This window comes from Cariama cristata, unplaced genomic scaffold (assembly GCF_000690535.1).
Source record: "Cariama cristata isolate BGI_N322 unplaced genomic scaffold, ASM69053v1 scaffold15487, whole genome shotgun sequence".
Taxonomy (NCBI): domain Eukaryota; kingdom Metazoa; phylum Chordata; class Aves; order Cariamiformes; family Cariamidae; genus Cariama; species Cariama cristata.
In genome coordinates, this window is record NW_009627192.1 from 3,564 (window position 1) to 27,182 (window position 23,619).

The 23,619-nt window shown below is 34.6% G+C and overlaps 1 protein-coding gene across 4 annotated transcripts in view; it reads left to right on the forward strand.

The window, feature by feature from the left end:
* Nucleotides 1–571: 571 nt before the first annotated feature.
* The window catches only part of EXOC1 (exocyst complex component 1), a 28,355-nt gene continuing 5,307 nt past the window's right edge, over nt 572–23,619 (forward strand). The window contains exons 1-16 of one of the 4 annotated variants that reach the window (XM_009704354.1): nt 572–698; nt 2,093–2,223; nt 4,288–4,447; nt 5,309–5,329; nt 6,094–6,281; nt 7,251–7,478; nt 7,713–7,845; nt 8,039–8,148; nt 13,181–13,330; nt 14,613–14,718; nt 17,626–17,670; nt 18,829–18,992; nt 20,731–20,841; nt 21,303–21,379; nt 21,919–22,147; nt 23,328–23,511. In XM_009704354.1, coding sequence (XP_009702656.1) covers nt 575–698; nt 2,093–2,223; nt 4,288–4,447; nt 5,309–5,329; nt 6,094–6,281; nt 7,251–7,478; nt 7,713–7,845; nt 8,039–8,148; nt 13,181–13,330; nt 14,613–14,718; nt 17,626–17,670; nt 18,829–18,992; nt 20,731–20,841; nt 21,303–21,379; nt 21,919–22,147; nt 23,328–23,511 — 2,161 coding nt within the window. In that variant the 5' untranslated portion in view covers nt 572–574. The remainder of the gene's footprint in view (nt 699–2,092; nt 2,224–4,287; nt 4,448–5,308; nt 5,330–6,093; nt 6,282–7,250; nt 7,479–7,712; nt 7,846–8,038; nt 8,149–13,180; nt 13,331–14,612; nt 14,719–17,625; nt 17,671–18,828; nt 18,993–20,730; nt 20,842–21,302; nt 21,380–21,918; nt 22,148–23,327; nt 23,512–23,619) is intronic. The other 3 variants (XM_009704356.1, XM_009704355.1, XM_009704357.1) reach the window with 3 other exon arrangements.

The following is a 23,619-nucleotide window of genomic DNA, read 5'->3' on the forward strand; positions in this document are numbered from 1 at the left end:
TTTCAGTCTGGTCTGCCCAATGTATAACCTTGATTTGGTGAAAGAGTCCTGGAAATTAATTGATGGTTTTAGGTATATTTGAAGGATTCTGGGTTTTGTGTTTCATTTAAGGTCATCACCGTAGTGACTTCACTTTCACATTCTCCATCCTGTAAAATTTTCTGAGGTTTTTTGTTCAGCTGTCTTCATACAGATTTTTACTGGATTCACGGCATTCATGCCCATTCTAAAATACCACTACTTAGTGAGGGAGTCTTTTTTTTCTTAATTCCCATTTTGACTTTTTTTTTTAATACCTCACATTCCCCTTTACTTCTAAGAAGGGTCATCCTGGTGTTGAGAAATTACCATCTTACTTCATTTGGACAACTGTAAGCTTTATCTTAGACTTTTTCCTAAAGTGGGCTGGTCTTCTACCTAAATCATGCTTGTCTAGATTATGATTCATTAAGTTACCTGTAAAATTTAATTTCTGAAAACTGTAGTTGCTTTAAGTAAATGAACAGTTCTTTTTTTGTGTGTTAAATGTGCCTGAATGTATTATGACTTCTTAAAATTTTTCAGCTGAGAGAAAATGACTGCAATCAAACATGCTTTACAGAGGGATATTTTCACTCCCAATGATGAACGCTTGTTGAGCATTGTGAACGTGTGCAAAGCAGGCAAAAAGAAGAGAAACTGCTTTTTGTGTGCCACAGGTACATAGTAATACCACACCCTATTTCTTGTCTTCACCTTTGTTTTTTATTCAGTTGCATTTGTCTCAGCTTTATTTACAATGTTTATTCTTGCCCCATATAAAACAAGTGCTTTCCATTTCTAATGGAGAAAATCAATTGTAGCTTATACTTTGTGAGAAACATTCACCTATGTAGTTTTTAAGAGAGGACAAAGTCTGTGAAGCAAAGCTTTATTTCAGTGCTGGGTGCGTGGGAGATCACCTCTGTGATCCTCCTGCATGCCCACTGGTTAGTCTCACTTCCACGTATTTATTTAGGACAGTCAGTCATATTCATTTCTCAGAAATCTTATACATATTCAGATTATTTCCCTGAAGTTATTTACATCTATACCCTCCCTCTTGCGTCTGCGCACTGTTCTCTAGAGGTCTTCTTTGAGGGTTGTGGGGTGAAGGCTCAAAGTCTTCCTCTTGGTTGAACTCCTTATTCCAGCACCTGCGCTCTATTGTTTCAGTTAACTGTCAACTTGGGTTTGCAATATAATCCTCTCTTTCTTCCATATAAGGGCAGGAAGGTGACAACCAGGTAGAGACTAATCATGGCTAAGATAAGTGGTGTCAGCCAGAGCAACTTAACCCTATAGCAGAATACACGTTTCCCTGTCTCTGTCCCCATACTTGGGTACCTGGAAACTTAAATTCTTTCCGACTGGCTATCTGTTATGGCTTAAGCAAAACTACAATCACATACTTCCATTATTGCTTTTACTAAAAAAGAAACAAAATATTGTACTTTTATTCCCAGATCTCGTTGTAATTTGAAATGAAAGAATCAAAATTATTTGTGTGGGACTGGTGAGCTTTTGAAGCAGGCTTAAAAGGGGATTTAGTGAGTAGCTAGGCTGATCAGCCAAAATAAAATGCAATAGAGTACTGGTTAGAGTTCAGGGCAGAGGGCTGTGGAAAGGCACAGTAACTGAACTGAGTTCTAATATTCCTTTAAGTGTATGTGTATTATATAACACCTATTCAAAAAAATAGCTGCTTTGGGTTGATAGAATATTTTTTTTGACTGAGAAGTCTCAGAAAATGTTTTTTTTTATTCTGACTCTGTTCTCCAGTTACTTCTGTATTTTGTCAGTTATGTGGCCATGGTCCGAGGTCTGCTGCATCAAAGAAATATCTGTAAATTGAGTTCATGTCTTAACAAGCTGTATAGAAATTTCTATCTGGTTGACTGAGACTTAAACTGAGCTGTGGGTATTGAGGATGAAAATGTTTCAAAGGGTCTCTTTTCATGAAATAAATATTATGAAATCTGCCCCACAGGTAATATGTTTCAGAAGTTGAAGTACAGCAGAAATAGATGTTAATTTGTGCGGTTTGAAGTTACTCTTTTACTTCATTTAACAGTGACAACGGAACGACCAGTGCAAGTAAATGTGGTAAAAGTGAAAAAATCTGACAAGGGAGATTTCTACAAAAGGCAGACTGCATGGGCACTTCGAGATCTTGCTATTGTTGATGCCAAAGATGCTGTTAAGGTATGTGTAACTTTTTGGTTTAATGCTGTGCTCAGAACGTCCTTTTGGTTCCAAGTTATAGTTAACTTCCTTGATACTGACTGCTTTAAAACTTAGATTAATAACACATTAATTAGGAATTAAGATGATACATTCCTGTGCAGTTTATGCCTACGTTTTCTTCCAGCCTTTCCAAGAATATAACCCTGGTAAACTGAGTAAGAGTAGTCCAGATGTACTTGAATAGCAATGTTCTGAATATCTGCCTTATTTTTTGTAGTGATCCCTCAGTGACTGTAGAGTGCTTGGGCTAAGGACCAGTACTTTTTTGTATGTTTCAAGTCTTATGTAAATTTTTATGACAAGCTTATTTTCCCTTAAAAAAATTTATAACCATCTTACTAATGACATTCAGCTACATGTGACATTTTATTGCTAGGACACTTAAAACATTCTCAATGAGCAATATATAAGCTTGAAGGTGAGCTCTTATAGTCTGTTTTCTAAATCATGACATTGGCCATTTGTTGGAAAGCGTACAGTCCTGAGGTGGTGTCCTTTTCCGTAGAACAACAAGAGCAACCTGTTTTTGACCATTTAAATTCATCTGTTGTCATAAACTAATCTTTACAAACAAGCATAGGTGAAAATTTTTCATCCTGTGATGTCTAGTTTTATTTTCTGTTAACTGGTGATTTGGGAGAATAGTGCAGAAAACTATGAAGTCGAAAATTCTTTGATTTCCCCCTCCCCAAGTGTAGGTTAAATATGTTTTGTTATTTCAGTAATCCACATGCTTGTTGGCTAGATTTTAGATTTTCTTTGTTGTTCCTAAATACCATATTGGAGAATTGCTGCTTTCAGGTTAAGATTCTGTTTAAAATTATACCACCTTTCAGGGCTTTTCTTGCAAAATAGAATTTGGTAACTGTTTTCAGAAATATGCTGTAATGGATATACCACTCTAACGAGCGATTGTGAAATTTTCTTTCAAAAAACAAATGTTGAATGCCAAACTGTCACATATTAAAAAACGTCAGAATTAAAGTTGATAGGTTCATCATGTTTTGGTTTCCAAATGTGATCCTCTGCAACTCTTTTGACACAGGCCTTTCCTGTACTAATTGTGAGACAACTCAAATTTTAGGTAATGATACTGTTTGTTTACAAATGTGTGGTAATTATATTTATCAATATAAGCTACAGGAAAAAAACAGAACCACTTTTATTGTGCTGTGCAGGAAATACCATTTCCCATCATGTGCAGTTTCATCTGCAGCCTGCTTCTACAGATGGTGGTGATAATATAAGTAATAAGTAGCAGCAATAGTACAACTATTTTTGCAAACTATATATAAGTAAGAATTTAACATGTCTCGTGCAATAACATTTTTCATCAGAAGGAGGCTGGACCTTGTAAAATGCTTATAACATCATCTTTAAAATGGACTATTACCAGTTAGCAGTCCATGTTGAGTTTCTAAGTGGCTGTAGAAATTATTCAATTGTTATCAAAGTAATGTTCTCATCAGGCAATAAATCTAGTTGAAAATACTTCTATAGTAGTTTTTACTGTTAAAATACCAAATGGTCTTTTCTATCCTGTTCAGTGCTATCAAATACTATGGTATCTATAAAATATATAAAGTGCTCGTAATGTTTTTCTCTTGCTTGTTCTCCTAAGTCTCCTTGAATTGTGTGGTATATGTTGTCAGTAATTCCAGCTACCCTTTTTCAGAAGGCTAACACAAGGCATTAGTCATTCTGAGGACAGTGTTTCAATGCAGACAGCGCTATCAAATGTTTGCTGAAACTCTTACAGATATCTGTGTTATGTGTTCTTGTTGCCTTATCTGGCTCAGCAAAATACCATCTTCATAGCGTGGATTCTGATTTTTCACTTTCAGTGTTTTAGCACCTTCATTAAGGTGCCAGGGTTCCAGCGTTGGTGTGTATGAGCTTCAGGTTGGCATCTGTGTAATTTCATTTTTATTCTGTCATGTCAATAATTAAATGCGTAAACAATCTCTGCTGCTCAGAGACTCATTTCACTGTTGAGCCTGTAACATATTTCATGTTTTGCAGGAGAATCCTGAATTTGACTTGCATTTTGACAAAGTTTACAAATGGGTTGCAAGCAGCACAGTGGAAAAGAACACCTTCATTTCATGTATCTGGAAACTCAATCAGAGATATCTTAGAAAGAAAATTGACTTTATTAATGTTAGTTCACAGCTTTTGGAAGGTAAATTTCTACAACTGTATTGTAAGTATAAAGTTTTTAATAATTATTGAGGTAAAACAGATATGCTAAAAAAAATAAATCCTAATCCTGATGTTTAGTCCTGTTCAGTATTATTCTTTTATATTTTCGAAGTCTTCAGATAAACAAGGTGACTAGATAACATGTTTTGCACTAGAAAACGGAGAACTGAGAAAAAATACTTTATTAATGAAATTTTGAATATTGATAAGCTTATTGTATTTCTAAGGGATTCTGTTTCTTTAACAAATGAAAATCTAACTGCAAGATCTGGTAGGTCTAAATGTGTAACGAATCTGCTTTTGTTCCTGTTTTCTTTTCCCCTGAATTGGAAAAAAGCTTTAAAAAGTGATGCTTCAGTAGCATGCTAAAGGTTATATGAGATTTTAGATGAGAGTTTATGAACGGTGAAGTACGTGTTAAGTTCTGCTGGACCCTATTACAGTTTATGTGACTGGTTGCTAAGAAGGCTTTGTATATTGTTAGCTCATACTGTATGAAATATTTCATAGTCACATTATCTTTTAACAATAGTTAAATTTTTTTAGTAAAGCCTAGTAAGTAAGCGTATCTCACGTTGAGTCTGTCAGAAGTGGTTAAACTGCTGATATTAAATACTAGACTGGCTTATGCAGAAGAACTTGTAAAACAGGAAGGATAGCATTTCTGTATTTTGATGTTGACTGAAATTTGTTTTTAACCAACCTTTAACTTTTCAAGTTCGTGCAATATTAAAACATTCAAACTTACTGCCACTTAAAAATATACACACTGTTCATGCTTTGTCTAGCTAACATTCTCTGCTTCCTTTCCTCTGCTTTTCTGTACCTTTTAATTCTTCAGAACTGCCTAAAGTTGCAGAAGGTGCGTAACACCTTTTTCCTTTATTTTGGTTTGTAAGCAAATTTTCTTAAATAATATGCTTTTTCTTTTTTTTAAAATAGTGCTTTGGATATCTCTAGCAACTTGATAATCTAAGAGAGATGTTTCAACTGTCCTAAAAGCTTTCTGGCTGGACTGTGTTAATGTTTTGTAAATCAGTTGTCAGCCTTTGAATTAATTAAGCACTGCTGTGAGAAACCATAGTTCATGAAAACATTGTTACATAATTTTTACTTACCTCAGTACTGATTTTCCTGCTGTGAAACTTACCTTGAGCATCAATATAATTTTTATTTATTCGGTCATGTGTTTCTTAATCAAGTTTAGTATGTTTCCCTTATAATATGTGTACCAAAAGACAGATTCTACTGATTCAGATTCTACTGATCTTTTGCTAATAAGTCTAGTGTAATACTGTAATATATTCTGATGTTGATTATCAACATGAGAGGTGAATAAACCGAGATGGTATGTCCCTTTGTACGTGCAATAAAGGGTGGTGGCTATTTGTATTTTACTTACATCGCATAATTTGGAAAACATCACTGTTGAGAACCAGTTCTGGGAATCTTAATGAAGCCCATGAAAGAGTGAGACTTGAAAAAATTGTACGTAGGTAGCTGGTGCTTGTTAGGAAAGTTAATGGATTTATTTACTTTAAGATAGTTGAACATACTTAAGTGCTTTTAAAATGCTTTTGACTTTCTGCACTTGATAATATGTTTTATTTCCCTTCTTTACGTAAGAATCCGTTCCAAGTGGAGAGAATCAAAGTGTGGCAGGAGGTGATGAAGAAGCTGTGGATGAATACCAGGAGTTAAATGCAAGAGAGGAACAGGATATTGAAATAATGATGGAAGGGTGTGAATATGCTATTTCTAACGCTGAAGCCTTTGCAGAGAAGTTGTCGAGAGAGCTACAAGTGCTAGATGGGGTAAACATTTCTTCTAATGTACAATATTAGAACTGTTGAACTGTTTTCATTGATACTGACTACGTAGCATTCTTTGAAAAGGTAGCTAATGTGTTCTGCCACATATTTAAATGTAAATGTATATCTGCTCCTAAGCAAAGCTACATTCTGTCTATTATCAGATTTTAAAGATCTTCAGCTTTCCTCTTTACCTTCCAGACCTTCTGGGGTGGGTCACAGGCTTTCAAATGAGGAAGAATTGAGAAGAAAAAGAGGGGAGGCATTCTGCCTATACTCCTCTTGAAGGCAGGGCTGCAGGGAGAGAGAGAATAGACGTTCATGTTCATGTCCGTGGATGTGAACTCTTATGCCTAAAATACTACTCTCAGTGTAATTAGGCAACTGGTTTAATCTAATAACATTGCAGTATTCAACTCTATGTAACAGTACTATATTGTTTGCTATTTTGCATTTTGAACAACCCAGCATTCTAGAGGACACTTAGAAAACATAAGGAGATGCAGGGGATACAGTCTTGAGGGAACAGTGAACAATTTCATCAAATTGTCAAGCTATATGTTTCTCTTATATTTTGAAAATGGCTGTTGTTGTAGAGAGAGCTGATCTTGCAACAGAAGATATATCCTTATCACCTAAGCTGTTTTTCTGGAACTAAGAATGTTCCAGTATAGTAGGGATTACTGTTTGGTTTTGATTTTTGTGCAGGTCAATACTTAATTTTAAGAACTTCAGCAAAGTTTTGGTTTTATATCTTTTCTTTGTGAAAGAAAAAAGTGTCATAGAGTGAGGAACTACTGTGTTCAATAACACTTTAAATGAGAAGTACTACAAGCTTATATTGTTTTGTCGCTTTCATCAGGAGTTTTGGAAGGTGTTTATTTGTCAATAATAAAGACAGAAGGAGATATCAGAACGCTTTTGAGATATAAAGATGTCTCTTAAAATGTGGTGGCTTAATTTTCTGTACAGGCAAATATCCAATCAATTATGGCCTCAGAAAAACAGGTGAATATCTTGATGAAGTTGCTGGATGAAGCTCTAAAGGAAGTTGACCAAATTGAGCTAAAGCTGAGCAGTTATGAAGAAATGCTTCAGAGTGTAAAGGAACAAATGGATCAAATTTCAGAAAGCAACCACCTAATCCATCTCAGCAACACAAATAACGTGAAACTGCTGTCAGAGATAGAGTTCTTAGTGGTAAGCATTTTTATTGTGGGTACTATGGTTGTTCACATCAGGTATAAAATTCTTTTAAGTTCCTACCCTCTTTAGCAAACGTATGTTAGGTTTATTTAAAATAATGAGTTTATTTTTCTGTTTTATTATTGCACTAACTTCAGTAAATATGATGATGGAATTGTATTTATCATTCAAAGCATAGCAGATTAACCTGCTTCTGATTTATGGACGGTACTATCCATTATTTTGTAGAATCACATGGATTTGGCTAAAGGTCATATAAAGGCCCTTCAAGAGGGAGATCTGACTTCTTCTCGAGGCATTGAGGCCTGCACTAATGCAGCAGATGCCCTTCTCCAGTGTATGAATGTAGCTCTTCGTCCAGGTAATGTTTTTGTTAGATTACAGTCTAACATACAAAATTTATTATGGCAGTGCCTTTATTCTATATGCCTTTCCAACTAGTCTCAAATTTTGTTTCTGTAGTTTGAGGGAATTGTGACCTCTGGTCATCTTGATTCCCATATACAATATATTACTATGTATTTTGTACTCTGTGAAGTTCTTTTTGGTTTTAGGACATGATATGCTTCATGCAGTGAAACAGCAACAGCAGCGGTTTAGTGACTTGCGTGAGCAATTTGCACGGAGACTTGCCAGTCATTTGAACAGCGTATTTGTTCAACAGGTATTATTTCTTACTATTTAATACAAAATTTTTGGTCAAACTTTTCCTAAGAAGAGAAACAATCTACCTAAAATTGGACGTGTTCTGTGAATGTAGGCAGTGAATGAATGGACTGCTAGAAGCACTTCAGGCAGAGATATTACCAAGCATACCAAACTATAGTGGCCTACAGAAGTCTCTTACATTTAAAAAACCCCACCTCTTTTTAGTGGGTTTGCTATCTGAATTAAACACATCCTGTGATATATAAGGGTTTATTTTAATTTTAAAGCTTGATTAATTGAGGAGAAAAAGCATTGGCTTTTTTTTTAACGGTGTCAGAGGCTGAGAACGTTGGAGTTCTTGCTGTCTGAACTTCAAGGGCGATTAAAAAAAAACACCACAAAAAACCCAAAAAAGAACCCAAAAAACAAACACATACAACGTTAAAAGTTTGAACCATGATTTTTGAGCCTTAACTTGAAATATTCAGAAATCATTGTCCTGAGACTTGTTTCCTAAAGGCTGGATGTCTTTTTAGCATCAGTTTTTAAATTTCTGTATTTTTTTTTATCTCCAATTAGTTTACTCAGACCCTCCTTCAACTCTATAACAGGTCCTACTATCTTTCCGCTCCAGTGAGTACATCAAGTTTGATACAAGCTTTTCTAACTAATTTTTTTGAGCTTGACTTACCTAACTAGCAGCTGCATCTTTGGCTTTACAAAAATAAATTTGTCCTTACGGATTGCAGAGCTTCAGACTTATGCCCCTTCTCACTTCCATTATTTTTATGATCCCTCAAGCTTCGTTTATCTGTTTATGAGCTAACAAGCCTCTGATCTGATCTTCAGAAATTGCTAAGAGACAGACTGAGGTGTATGGAGGAAAAATGTTTTCACGAAATTGTAATATGGGTACAACTGTACATATATTGCAATGTGTGAAATTGTAATATTTGTAAATAAAAAATAATTCTGTTTTTATACATATTAGCACAATCAAAGTTTTAGAAGTTTTAGTTTTTATGTATTAGACTGCGTGCAGAAAATGGAATAGAGTTACGCTGGATAATTGTATAGAAAATTGCATTTGAGAGTACAAGCCTGGCTTTTTATGGAAAAGATAAGCGCTTCCTACATTTTCTTCACTTTGCAGAATTCTAGTTCCACAGCATGTTAAATTTTTTGCCTTTAGTTTCTGTTCTTAAGAAGGTATGTTTCTTCTGTTACTTTTCATATTTTGAAAAACTGAGCATAGACTGTGTGTTCTGGCTTTAAATAAGCAAGCAGAAGCTATATTATGTTAAGTCCTGTGTAAATGCATTCACAAAGTTAGAATACTGGAATTGAGTATGGAAGTGGCTGTTTAACAGAATGCCTTTTCTGATGTTCTGTTCTGAGGATTTTATTTTTTAAAATGGTAAGAGATTATTATTACTAAGTAATACTATGTATTAGGTGAAATACTTCTAAAAGAGACTTTTCAGTGCTATTGAGAATGCTATTACCAATTTGCAATATTTTTTTTCAATTTTTTTTTTTTAAATTGTGGTACTAATAGTGGCCTCACATTGTTTTTCATATCAATTTCCCCTCTGAAAAGTTTCGGCCTGCTGATAGCTGTGAGGTATTAATCAGCAGATAAAAAATGCAACCTCGCTGTAAGGTTAAGCAGGGAGAGTTCATTAACTGCAAGAGATGAACCTGTGCAAAGCCTTTTTGCTTGTTGTAAAAGAAAAAAAAAGTGTGTATTTCATTTTGCAGTACCGATTCAAGTGTTGGAGGTATAACAGATTTTTGTGTCATCTTACTAAAATGGCTTTGTTGTTAGTCTGATGAACAGAATATAGCAATTTCTCAGTCCCATGTTTTTGCAAAGTCTAACTGGAATAGTTTGTTACCTTTAACATCTGAAGAGTTGCATTATTTGTTTAAAATGTTTCTTTAAAAGAAAAAAATAAAAGTAGGTAAGAAAAACTAAGGCAGATAAAGATTTCTAAATTAAAACAGCAAATGAAAACATGATGATGTCTAGGCAGCTGCCAATACAAGCAAGACATACTCTGATTCAGAACTCATTAGGTGGAAAATGAAAGATGCATTGACATTTTAGCCTAAATGTATTATCTTGGAAGTATGAAATTGTTCTTTTTTTTTTAAAAGCAAACAAACCCAATGCTGTGATTCAAACTACTGTTATAAGATATTAAGATGTTTCATCTCCTTTACATTAAAATGTGAATAAATCTTAAAAGTTTTAAACAAATGCAGCTTTGGATTGCTGTTCACTGCAGCATTAAAAACTGTTTGCGGTAACTGTTACTAACAGTTAATGCAGTTGCCTTTATTGTGTCCTAATAATATTTGATTAATCTTACTGTCTGTCTATAACTCTAAAGGGTTTTTTTTTTTTAACAACCAGGTTCAGCATTTGGTTAAAAGGCAACTCTGGGCTTTGTGCCTTTGAAATATGAAGTAATTTGAAGCTTTGAAATGATGAAACAGTTGAATAACAAACTTGCAGTTTTGTTTGGTAACACTTGATATAAATGTGTAGTGAGAGGAAGCCTGTTAATTAGATGGAGAAGGTGCACCTAGAAGCTCCATGATGTTTTGGTGCAGACTTGAACAGGACATAATTTAGGACAACCAGAATGATTAGTCCTGTGGAAAAGTTGGATTGGAGAGAGAAATTTATTTTGGGAGGGGATTTCTCATCTAGCATTATGAAGAATGCAACTACTAAGCAGAAATAAAAAGTTGTGTGTAATAAAGGGACATGAATAAAGTGGTTTGATGAAAGAAGCACTACAAACTTGGATAGCTGAGAGTATTTCTTAGCAGTAATATGAACTAGCCTTTGGACTGACTTAGTTGAAGAAAGCTATGAAAGCCACCAGATAAATTGTCTTAAACTATAATGAACTTGAATATTAAAATGCGTGCTGTAGGAATGTTGCAGGGGATAGGAGAGAGAACTATAAATGTTTTTCTACGTCTGTTTTTTATAAAGGCATATCAAAGATTTGTTGAAAAAATTTGCTGGGTGCATGCCCAAAATTACAGACTGTATTGAGTATGACCTGAGTAGTCACATCAGCAGCTGTGTGGCTAATGCTGGCTGGATTCCAATTCCAAATGATATGTTGCAGTAATTACACTTTACAAAGTTAGCATTTGGTTGGAGTTGAAATACAAGATTTTTCTCAAAAGGGAGATTTATAGTGTGACCCTTGCCCATTGTCTGTGAGAATAAATGAATGAAGTTGTTTAGGACTTGTTTCTTTGGGTCCATTTGCGTCTCAGTTTAAGTAATTAAGGGAACAGGACTCAAACTAAGTGCATGTTTATGTTGGATTCAAAAAAGTACTGGAAGAGGTTGCCCAGAGAAGCTATGGATGCCCCATCCCTGGAAGTGTTCAAGGCCAGATTGGATGGGGATTTGAGCAACCTGGTCTAGTGGAAGGTGTCCCTGCCCATGGCAGGACTAGATGGTCTCTAAGGTCCCTTCCAACCCAAACCATACTATGATTCTGTGAAGTAGTACAGCTTTGTTCAGAACCTGGCATGTTTGCATTGCATTACTTAGTAAAGGTTAGTCTTTTACAAATAATATCAAGACTCATATCTTCATTTTTTTAAAACTAAAATGTGTGAATGTATTGTGGAAGCTTTTAGGGTGTTTTTAACCAGACTTGACCGGATTAGCACCCAACAACAGAGAAAGGTGAGCCAGCCGAAGTCGCTTTAGTTTTGACTCTATGATCCAAACTGGCTTCTTTTCCAACTTAAAGACATGCAAAGGCAGTTTTTAAACTATGTAACTTGTCATATCCATATATGTATCATACATATGTATCCATAACTTGTCATATCTGCCAACTTGTCATATCCAAGACGGAACTGTCCAGGAATGCTTCCTATGTCAGGGACTGACATTGACTGACCTGCATAAACCACCTGTGTGTTATGCTACAGGAATTGGAGCACAGTTAAGACAGTCTTTTTGTGCTGCCATGGCACAGACTATGCTTAAGATTTACTGGGCCGTATTTATTGCAAGCCCAGTAAATAAGACTTTACAGAAAATATTAAAGCCATTTTGAAATTAAGTCTTGTCCTCCCCTCTGTTAACCCAGGGCTAATGGTTGTGTGTTCTGGTACATGGCTGAACTGTGGTGTTACCTTGCTTGCTTCCTGAATTGCCCAGGAAGCTTGTGAGTTCAAGCGAGTGAAAGCTTAAAAAAGCTAAGTCACACGTTATTCAAGCAATATGATGTGATCTTCACTGAAAGGATAGTGTGTTTTTCAGGAGATAAACCAGAGAAAAGGAGGAGTGTGAAATTAGTAGCTTGCTGTTAAACGGATTGGTTTATGCTGCATGTCCTAAACTGTTTAGCAAATGTTTACTGAAAGTGTGTGTATGTGTGTGTCTACATTTGTGTGGAGAGAGAATGTGTGTGAACTGATGTTTTTAAGATTTGACCAAGGCTTGGGCAAAGTGGACTAAAGTGGGTTGAACTGGAGCAGACTTTCAGAGGCATAGCATAAAGCTCATCGTTAACACCTAGGCCACCCATTGACTGGGGACTTGAAATGTTCTATGGTATATGGGAACAGCATCTTTAAAAAGAAGCAGCTGTGGTTTGTTTGTTGTTGGTTTTTTTTTGGTTCAGAGAAATAATGTAATAATCTCTTAGAATTTTTCAGAAATAATTGAACACTTATCATCAAATCTTCACTCAGGTGTACCTTGGATTCTCACGCAAAAACTGCCAAATTGACTCACCCTGAAGGCAAAGTGGTAAACAACATGAGCCTTGCAATAAACAAGCTTACTAAGATGTGTTACCTGCCACAGCTATAATATCTCAGTATCTGTGTTATGTTAGGTGTCTTTTCAATCTGCATCTCTAGACTTTGTTTCTGTGCAAGGTATTTTGATGCTTTTCATCTGAATGAGATACTGTCTTCTTTTTAAGTTTTTCCAGAAACTTCTAGCACATCTGTATAGTGCTTCCAGATTTACTTTAATACTTTCTCTTATCAAGGGTCACGATCAGAGTTCTACTCTTGCCCAGCACTCTGTTGAATTGACATTACCCAATCACCATCCATTTCACAGAGATTTACTTCGATATGCTAAACTGATGGAATGGCTCAAGAACACAGATTATGGAAAATATGAAGGGCTAACAAAGGTATGTGAAGTACTCAAATGATGGTAGAGAATGTACATAATATACTATTTTTGAGAGTCAAAAGAATTGCCTGGGTATATGTGCATGTACTTCTAATACTCCTTTATTTTAAACTTAATTAACTGCTCTTCTTTTCTTGTTCCTCTTTGGAATAGGAAACTTCATTTTTTGGTGTTTGTTTTATCTTGTTTGTTTTTTTCCCTCCAAGATTCTATGTCTCTGTTCTGAAGTATCATAAGATATTAATCTCAATATTTATGTCAAACAAGTTTGCCATTTTACAATCTAGTAAGAAAAATAATTAAGCTATTTTCATGTTGATGTGCTTATTGCCTGTGTGACATCATTATTTCAACAGACCTTCATTTCACTTGGGAATATCAAAAACTTCAGATGTCTCTTGTAAAGTAGATTAAATAGAAATATTTTGGCTTTGTATATATGTAACTTTTAACTACCTTGTTTAAAACTGACATGGAGTGAAAAAATTACTACAGAAGTATAGAAAATGTTAAAATGTTAAATCTTCTAATAAAAAATTGAGAGACATTTATGTATTATGTGTGCTAAGTAACAAAGTTTTGCAGAACATAGGGGAAAAAACCCACTCTTGGGTGATCTTTGTCGGTAAATAAAATATTATTATAACTTTTGTACTAAAAATCTAAACAAACAAACCAGATAATCTTCAAACTTATTTCAGTTGTTGTGTCTCTTATCTTTTTAAAATTTGAGCTATTTTGGGCAGTGTTGCAAAGAAATTATTTCAGGATTGATTGACTCTTACAGTAAGTAGGCATACAGAGTTTGTGCCTCCCATTTGTTTTTCCTTCTGAGAATAGTAATAAAGGAGATCACGTGCTCAGGAAGATGTGTAGGAATGGCATCCTATTTGCTCTTTTTTGGGCATAGTAAAACTCTAGTAATAGAGGCTACAGAGAATGGTGCTAAATTCTCTCCATTCTACCCTTGAGTTGAATTCTATGATGCTCTACCACTAGGAATCCTATTTATGTGTACCACATTGCATTTCTTTCCTTATGGAGGAGAAGTAGCAGTTTCTGATTGATGCTCAATGAACTCACTGGGAGAGTGAATATAACCTGTTTAAATATCATTAATATATTTTTGTGCATGCTACATAAATATATGTATATGTAGTCCAAAACAGTTTGTTATTTAGTGGAACGTATATACTTCCTGGTTTTTAAGAACTATTTAACTGTAATAGAGCAAAGTAAATATGTATACTTGTTAACTAATTTTGCATTTTTCTTTTAAGAATTATATGGATTATTTATCACGACTTTATGAAAGGGAAATAAAAGACTTCTTTGAAGTTGCCAAGATCAAGATGACGGGCACAACCAGAGAAGGAAAAAAGTTTGGTAAGCTTCCGGGAGGCGCATATCTTGCTTTGAATCTTATTATTTATTATAAAATACTCATTACAACACCTAGGCCCAGTTTTATAATGATGTAAAATTGTTTACTTTTGGCAAGCTAGAAGAAGTTAGATGAAAAATATGATTGGTAAAACTTCTGACTTCCACAAGGCCAAAGTAGCACAACTGAAATCTTGTGAAATTGGTCAAGATGAAAGATAAAATATGATATTTCTCAGATTTTCAAATCTACGCTTTTTAACAAACCACTAACCATATTTTATTACTTGAATTATCCCACTTTATTACTGGAACAAACTTGAAAAATCAGCTCTTGTAATTAAAGAAAGCTTGGACAGCACGTGCGTGTGTTCCTTCTGCAATTTTTTTTTCTTTTAATAAGTTTTGGGTGGATTTTGAAGAAGCTAGTTTTAATGATAATTCTGCCTAAGGAAACTTGTGTATTTCACTGTGTTTTCAGTAGGATTTAACTATGTAGTCTGATACTAGAAATCATACTTTGTTAACTTGTAGGTCTTTCCATTTAAGGGAGTATGTATTCCTGCTAGGATTAAATAGTCTAGTGTGAGTATGGAAGTGAAGCTTTTAAAAAAATAACCTGAGTACTTAGAAAGCAACAGTGATATAGGTGTATTTAGGTATTGGCTATTCTATATTTTAAAGTGTACAGCTTCAAAACTTGTTTAAAATATTTATATTTGCCACAGTTCTGCAGTTTCCGAATTCTAAATTCAGAAATGATATGCAGCTTTAACTAGTAAGTTCTATGAAGCCTGTTTTGGGTCCTGAACTTGTGCTTTGAAGTTTCATGATAGAAAACAGAAAAAAGTAATGAAAGAAAGAAAGAAAGCAGGAGAATGGTGAGGATTGATTGAGGGAGGGGGAAGCTTTAAAGATAAGTCTTGGCAAGCTGTTGGACATGGACAGCAAGTGATGCCATAGTGTGTTGTCAGAACAGTTAAATTCATAAATCTTGAAAAGCTATCTTATTGCAAGAAAAAAACATTTTATCCTAATATAAATTGATTTCTGAAACATTCTAAACACTTTATCTTGGCACTTCTTTTGTGATTTGCATTTGTGAGGAAACAGTTTTTGTAGCAATTTCCTGACTTCTGTAAATGTTATGGAGTGATGAGGCATTTTGGAGAAAGAGGTCCGTCAGTTCACCAGCATAAGAGCTGCACCTTGAGAAGTTCTTCTGTTGTGTATTTGTGCAAATGTATGCATTTTGTAACAGCTTATAACGGTGTGTAATTTCAAAGGCTTCTATGTCGAAGGTGATGGTTGTACTATTACTAGTTGCACATTAATTCAGAATACATCACTTCGTAATAGCAAACTTAAGTAAGGAATAGTGTAGGTGCATAATGCTCCAGTTGTACTCGGACACTAAAGATGACCTGTTTCCAAGCTGTGTTGGTGTGTGTTCTTGCCTTTTTTTTGTGCTTTGGGAATAGCACTGCTATTTGAATGCCTCAAACGCAGAGGGGATGCTGGGAGAATTCTGGCATTCTGTGCTAGTGCAAGGTTCTTTGTCTGCATTTTTATGGCAAAAAAAAAATCTGGGTTGTAAGCATTCACACTTGTCTTAAGTAGTCTTTTTTTTTTTTTTTCCCTTCTTTTCTGATGAAGCCAAGCTTTGATACTTAAATACCATAAAATCAATGTGCTACAGAGTGCTACTACTGTCATATGTTCATATGATGTGGCTTCTCAAAAGCCGCTGTGGCTCCCGTGATTGTCCAGGGCCTGACCTGTAGTTCTTCACATTCTGTAATATAGTCATGTGCATTTGGAAATTGAGGACAATGAAGAAGTGGGACCAATGCATGACAGATGCATATGCCAAATACATCAAGCCTAAAGCTTTTTGTTCAAAAACGGCCAAAACCCCCAAGATCTAAAAACTAGGCTGGAATTAAATTTGAGTTTGACGTTACAATTGTCAGTAGTGTTGCCTACTTGAGAACATCTGGTATTTAAGACATGTTTGTGGCATTTAGAAGTATTTACTCATTTGATTACAGTAGGTTCTGCTTGCCTGCTCCATTTTGGGGGGCTTGTAGCATCCATCCTCATCAAGATCTTCTTAATACCACATACTGCTTTTAGTGTATGTATGCAAATGCCTTTTACTGGTTAGGGATTCTCTGTTTACTGCGAATGTCCATTTGCTCTAAATTTCATATGGAAGTCCACTTGAGGAAATGGTTTTATTCTGAAAAAAACAGGAGAAATAAAAAAAAAATCTTGTAAATTTTTTACTAAATATTTATTGTTTTCATCCTTTCTGAATTTGCAGTCGTCAATTTTTGGCGCAGCATGAATACAAAATATGTATTCTCTATGTAAACATGCTGATTTGCAAACAACAGAAAAAGTTAGCCAGTCTTACTGTTGATATGAATAATTTTGCAGTATTGGTGTGTGTTTTTTAAATTGAAGAGGTGGACTATATCTCTGACTCAGTACAAAATTACATAAGTACACTTTAATTTCCTCATGTTTATTATCGATATGATGATTGATCTTGGAAACTGAGTCTTTTGCAATATTAAGTCTGCCAAATAAAACCCTAATTTAATGGACTTCTCAATTTGGGAAAACTTAAATACATGTTACCAAAAATGTTCTTTGAACACACTATATAAGGAAAAGCAAAGCTTAATACTTAGAAACTTACTCTGTTTTCCATGTAGCTTAGATACTGAATTTCTAGAATAGTACCTCTCCAACTAAATGTGTTTGCAATGTAGTTATTTGCTGCTTATAGTTCTCCGCATGTTTCTTTCCAGTTAGAGCTTAACTTGCATCTTGTGCATGGTTTGTGCAAACTGCATTTTAACTTGTCTTTGTCTTTGATGCTTGCAACCTAATCCATCCCAGCTACACTGCCTCGAAAAGAAAGTGCTGTCAAACAGGAAACTGAGAGTGAGTATAACTAGTTGCATTAGTTGGTATTGTCAATGCATGTGTGTCAATGTAAAGATATAGTGCCGCATCATGGAAAATCTACCTAACACTGAAGCAGTCTGTTCAGAATGAAACAAGCATTAGCAGAATCATTGTTTTTGCAAGGCAAAAATGAAGCATGGCTAAAATGGCCCAACATAGAAGCTGAGGATGTTTGCAGATAAAGGCAGCATCTTTTGGTTTTCCCATGCTGCTAGTTGATATAAAAAATATGTTTGTGCCTGAGAGCCTGTCGTAGTTTTTCAACTCTTTCAATAGACTGAGGTAGCAACTTCTATTAGATCTATAGACTTTGTCTTGTGTCCCTAGACTAGATACCAACGTAGCAGTTAAATGAAACCTGCAGGATTGCTTTTAAGTTTCCTAGTGGTTGAGATGTGAGAAGTTCACATGGGGGTCAAATATTGATGATTTCTTGGTCTTTTTTTGTTACTAGCTTTCTCCAGCCTATACCAACATTTCTGAAAATTTGGGAAAAAATAAAAATAAAAAGATGCGCTTCTCACCTAGGAGAAGGCCGCACAAGATCAGGAAGAAATGTCTGAATGTTAATTATGATCACAAGGAGGGAGGGAGCATTAGCAGTAGAATTACTATGGAATTGTAGATCCAGCAAAATAGCTGGAGCAAACTATGTAGACAAAAGGATGTTAACAGCAGAAAGATCAAGTTCAAGATGAAAAAGTGCCTATGTGTATATAAAGCTTTTCAATTTTTCCCCCCCCGTGGATTAATTCTTCTGCTTGTGGCAGCCTTTGCCCAAAGTACGTTCACAAAGATCATAACAGGTCTTTGCTTCCAAGTTTTCAAGGAGAATATCTATCCCAGTGTTTCTGTATTTCAGTTTTGTTCCTTTTATACCTTTTCCGTACTTTACTATGAGGGCTTATATATCTGCATTGTACTTTGAAACTTGCTGAAGTATTTCAGTTATCTTGTAGCGAGAAAAGAATGTGTTTATAGCAACATTTGCAGCTTAGACAAAAATTGAGTTGTTTGATTTTAATGGAGGACTGCTAGCAACTCTTGATCTCATACGTTCTGTAATGAACCTGTTGATCTTGAGTATTTTATTCTGCCTTTGCTTCCCTCCTTCATAGCATCTTTATTTCACAGGTCTTCATGGAAGTTCTGGAAAATTGACTGGATCTACTTCTAGCCTAAATAAACTCTCTGTTCAGAGTTCGGGAAACCGTAGGTCTCAGTCATCCTCACTGTTGGATATGGGAAACATGTCTGCCTCTGACCTTGATGTGGCCGATAGAACTAAATTTGATAAGGTAAAGCCAAAACGTCGCATAGGATTCCTGCTTAGTTTTGTATCAGAATCGTCTTACATATCCTTGTTGTATAGTTTAAAAATCTGTACTGTTTAAATCTGAAAACATGCCAATTTCAAATTCTGTATGTACCACACGTCTAATAAAGGCAGTTTCTAAGAAATATGTAGATCAGAGTATTGTTCTCTGATTATAAGATTCAGTTTAGTTCTGTCATATGCTGCGTGTGCTCTTTAAAAAAGATCAAGCATAAAATGGTCTATTAAGTTTAAGCCCAATATGCATTTTTAAGCAAATAGGAATTGAACTGATGGATTCTTCAAGCAATTTTATTTTTCTCAATACAAATGTTCATGTGTTCTGTTGCATTTTGCCAGTATGTAAGGAAAAGTGAAAGATAAGAAAGCATAAGCTTCTTTTAGCCAGAACTTGAGCATGGCCCTCAAATTTTATTTATTCTAGTTTCACATCAAAGTTATCGTCAGTTTTCAGCTTTAATCAGTGGCACTAAGTTGTTATTGGAGTGTCCTCAGCATCTGCTTAAAAACCTTCTGTCCTCAGCATCTTTTTTTTTTTTTTTTTTCTTCCCTCCCCTTTAAAAGTGACAGTATTCCTCACTTCTTGTGGAATGAACTCCTCAGTACTGTGGAGGGAAAAGGAGCTGTTACCAGAGTGAGAGATAAAAATAACTTTCTTGTTCTCTATTGAATTATTTGATGGAGATGAGTATTTTTCTTCTGACTTCTTCAAATACTTGCTGGGATGAAATACTATATGACTAAAACAATATTAAGTTGTTATACACCTGTAGCAGCAACTTGCCTAGAATTAAAATTACAGCTTTTTAAAACAATTTTATATAAGTATTATGCTATTTTTTTCAACTTCTTCTGACTTTTATCTCACCCACTGGGGACATGTGAGTTTGACTAATGTATACAGAGTTACAAGCTATTGAGTTGACCTAGTAGGGTTTGTTTGTTTGTTTTTTTCCTAGGGGAATTTTCACTAAGGTGGATTTACTATGTGGCTAGATTGGTTTCATTTATGTAAATTATTGCACATCTTAATCCTTAAATACTTGCAGATAAAATTCTGTCTTGTGTAAAGATGACAGATTAGAAGTATGTCTAAACCTGACTTACAATTTCAGTAGTTCATATTAATAAAACTAAGTTACTTTAATAAATTATTGTCAAAATAGTGTTTCATTTTAAATTAAATCTAAAAATCATGATGAATACTTCTATTTCACTACAAAACCTGCTGTTGGTTTTTGTAGCAACTATGTGGAAACTTTTTCTACAGAGCAGTTATCATCTACATACACAGTTTACCTGTTTTCCTTCCCTGAGGCATTTAATTTTGTATTCTTCCTCTCAGCAACCCAGGCAGAAAAGACAGTGGCAGAACCTGTGTCTTGCTATTAAAATGTGAATGTTTTCATTATAGCACAAAAGTCCTTCCTCAGGCTGTGACTAGAAAACTTGTAGTTGTAGAAAAACATAGGTTGTTCTTTTCTTCCTAGTGTCATATAGATGAGAAGGGGCTATGTTGAAGATGCAGATACCACTTTTAAAGATGTAACTACAAGCTGTTTCCATTTCTATTAAGTAGAAATAAACCTTCTAAAGCTTACTGAAGAGAGAAAGTATAAAATCCTATGCAACAAACAAAATTAGTATTACTAACTGTTCATACTATTTGGTATGTTGATAAAATATTTGGCTTTCTTCAGATTTTCGAGCAAGTATTAAGTGAACTAGAGCCTCTCTGTCTGGCAGAACAGGACTTCATTAGTAAATTTTTCAAACTACAGCAACATCAGAACATCTCGGGAACAACAACGGTATGACTCTTCATTCTCACTGAAGTAAAAAATACTGAACAGGCCTCATATGAGACCTGTTTAAAAGATAACTTCTGAATTTATCTGGCAATTAGGTCATCTAGGTGATCAATGATTTGGTTTTCTCCATTAGCTGGCAGAATCTTTTTTCTTTTTGCTAACCAATACAAAATCAATTTAAAAAAGGACTGACCTGTTTCTCTTGCCATGGCTTTGTTTCCTCATAAGATCACAATAAATACTTCATCATGCTATGTAGGAACGCAATGGGGAGTAATGGTGGATAGTGTTGCATTCAGTAGAACATGACCAGAAAAATACCAGAACCTAGCAAGAGTATTTGCTACTTTGGGGAGGGGGAAACTAATCATTAATGTTGGTTTTGTCAGATAGTTATCACTTAAATATAGGATTGGAGACAAACTTTCAGCTTTGTTTATATACATTCCTTGTTCTTACAGAATGAAGCAGAGGAAATGGATGGAGGAACTTTATCTCGTTCATATACTTCTGGTGTTCCACAAACAATATCATCTGAGTATGTGCTGCTGTTGTTTATTATTGATTCTTAAGCCTACATGTGAATTTAGTTGGCATATAAAACTTTGTAATCAGAAATGGTTCCCTTTTAGTGAAAGTGAATAGTGAACTCTTAATTTGTACCTAGACACTGAACGTGTCAGTAAATGTACAAATTTTTGTATATAGGATGGATGTTTCTGTCTATAGTAGTATAAAAACGATGCTTAATTCTCTAATAGTTTGCAAAGTGAAACTAAGTACTGTAATATGTAAAATACGCTTTGAAAAATATGCTTAGCAAAGTTCTGAATTTGAGTGTGTGGCAGCTTCCACACAGAAAATACTTTGTTGAATATTTTATACCTGTGACTATTGATTTTTACTGTGTGGCATTGGCATTTCTTCCCTTAGCAGCATTGTGAAAATCAGGGACTTGTTGAATGTAAATGAGACTACTATATCCAATAAACTTATCCTAAAAATGTTATCAAAGAACATGTAAAATAGCCTAGTAAACTGTCAGAGTAATATTTTTATCTTATGCATTTTTAATAGGAAGGACATGATCCGACAAATGATGACAAAAATATTTCGTTGTATTGAACCTGAGCTGAATAATCTTATAGCGCTGGGGGACAAGATTGATAGCTTTAATTCCCTTTATATGTTAGTTAAGATGAGCCATCATGTATGGACAGCACAAAATGTGGACCCAGCTTCCTTTCTCAGCACAACACTTGGAAATGTTTTGGTGACTGTCAAAAGGAACTTTGATAAATGCATTGTAAGTTCTTTAGTTATTCTGATTTAAGCTAACTATAATATTATAGGAAGCCCACTCCTACCCAGTTTGATTTTGCATTTCTTTATAGTTAAATTTTTGCTTTTAATTTGAAGTGAAAATGAGTAACTTTATTGCTCTTCTACTAGCCGAACCTTCAAAAAAGATAAATTCATTGGTGGTTGTGTTTCTTTTTCCTCTCCATTCCAATTTTCTTCCATAGTTAGCTATTTGTAACAAATATGATCACTCATTCACTGCTCTGAGCTAGTTGACATTTTTAGTTGTTTGTTTAAACTTGTACTCTTTCTGAGATTACCGGAGTCAGCCAAGTAAACTATAGCTCTCTGCCTTATTCACTTACTGAAAAAAAATTCTCATGAACTTATGAGGGTTTTGCTTTTCTCTTTTGAGCATAATATGTCAAATAGACATCTCTTCCAGGTGTTCAGTTGTTTCTATCTTATGTCTCACAAAAACTTGGTTTAGATAAAATGGCAAATCTTTTGGCAGTAGCAGAGGCAGCTTTTACTATCAGAAACTTCCTTTTGCTAATACATTATGACCATTATATGAAATATGGCAAGTTTAGTGAAAACATATTTGCTGGTATAACTTTTTTAATTGCCATAAATGTAATTTGACTCTAGGCCACCATAACAACCAATGACCATTCTTGATCAGTCTCATGCTTAAAATATTTGAAGCTGATTTTTTTTTTTTTTTGTTTATACTCAGAAATAAAATATTGGTAGATTAAACTTCCTGTAGCAACAGGAATTGTTAGCTTGGCTGAATGAAAAAAAAAAAGTGAAGTTCCTTGTTAGATTATAGAATGAAAATTGTTAATTGCTTCTGATGGATAAGTTTGGTGTTTTTCTTTTTTTCCTTGGGTTATTTTTTTCTTAATACTAAGTAAGTAAACAAAAGAGAATAAAAACTGGAAGATTTTACTTGCCCATCTTCCTTTTTTCTTTCCAATTATTTAATTTCTTAACAAATTTTTGAGGATAAAAAGGGAGGAAGACTACGTAGATATACTAATTGAAAGATAAAATTGTTTCCATGTTTAAATAAATGTCAGATTTTCAGTATGTCTGCATTTTTCTTTTTTCTTACTAGTTGTTATATGGTCTGGAGTCATATATTAGAGGCTAACATCTGCTCTTGTTTTAAATTTTAGAGCAATCAAATGAAGCAGATGGATGAAGTAAAAATCTCAAAGAAGAGTAAAGTCGGGATCCTTCCATTTGTTGCTGAATTTGAAGAGTTTGCAGCCCTTGCTGAATCAATTTTCAAAAATGCAGAACGACGAGGAGATCTAGATAAAGCCTACATAAAACTTATTAGAGCTGTTTTTGTCAGTGGTAGGTCTTCTGAGGTTGTCACAATTACTAAAATGATTGTTTCCTCCTATTTATATATAATTTTGCTACAATTAACAGATGATTATTATTTTTTTTAAGAATCTCTGT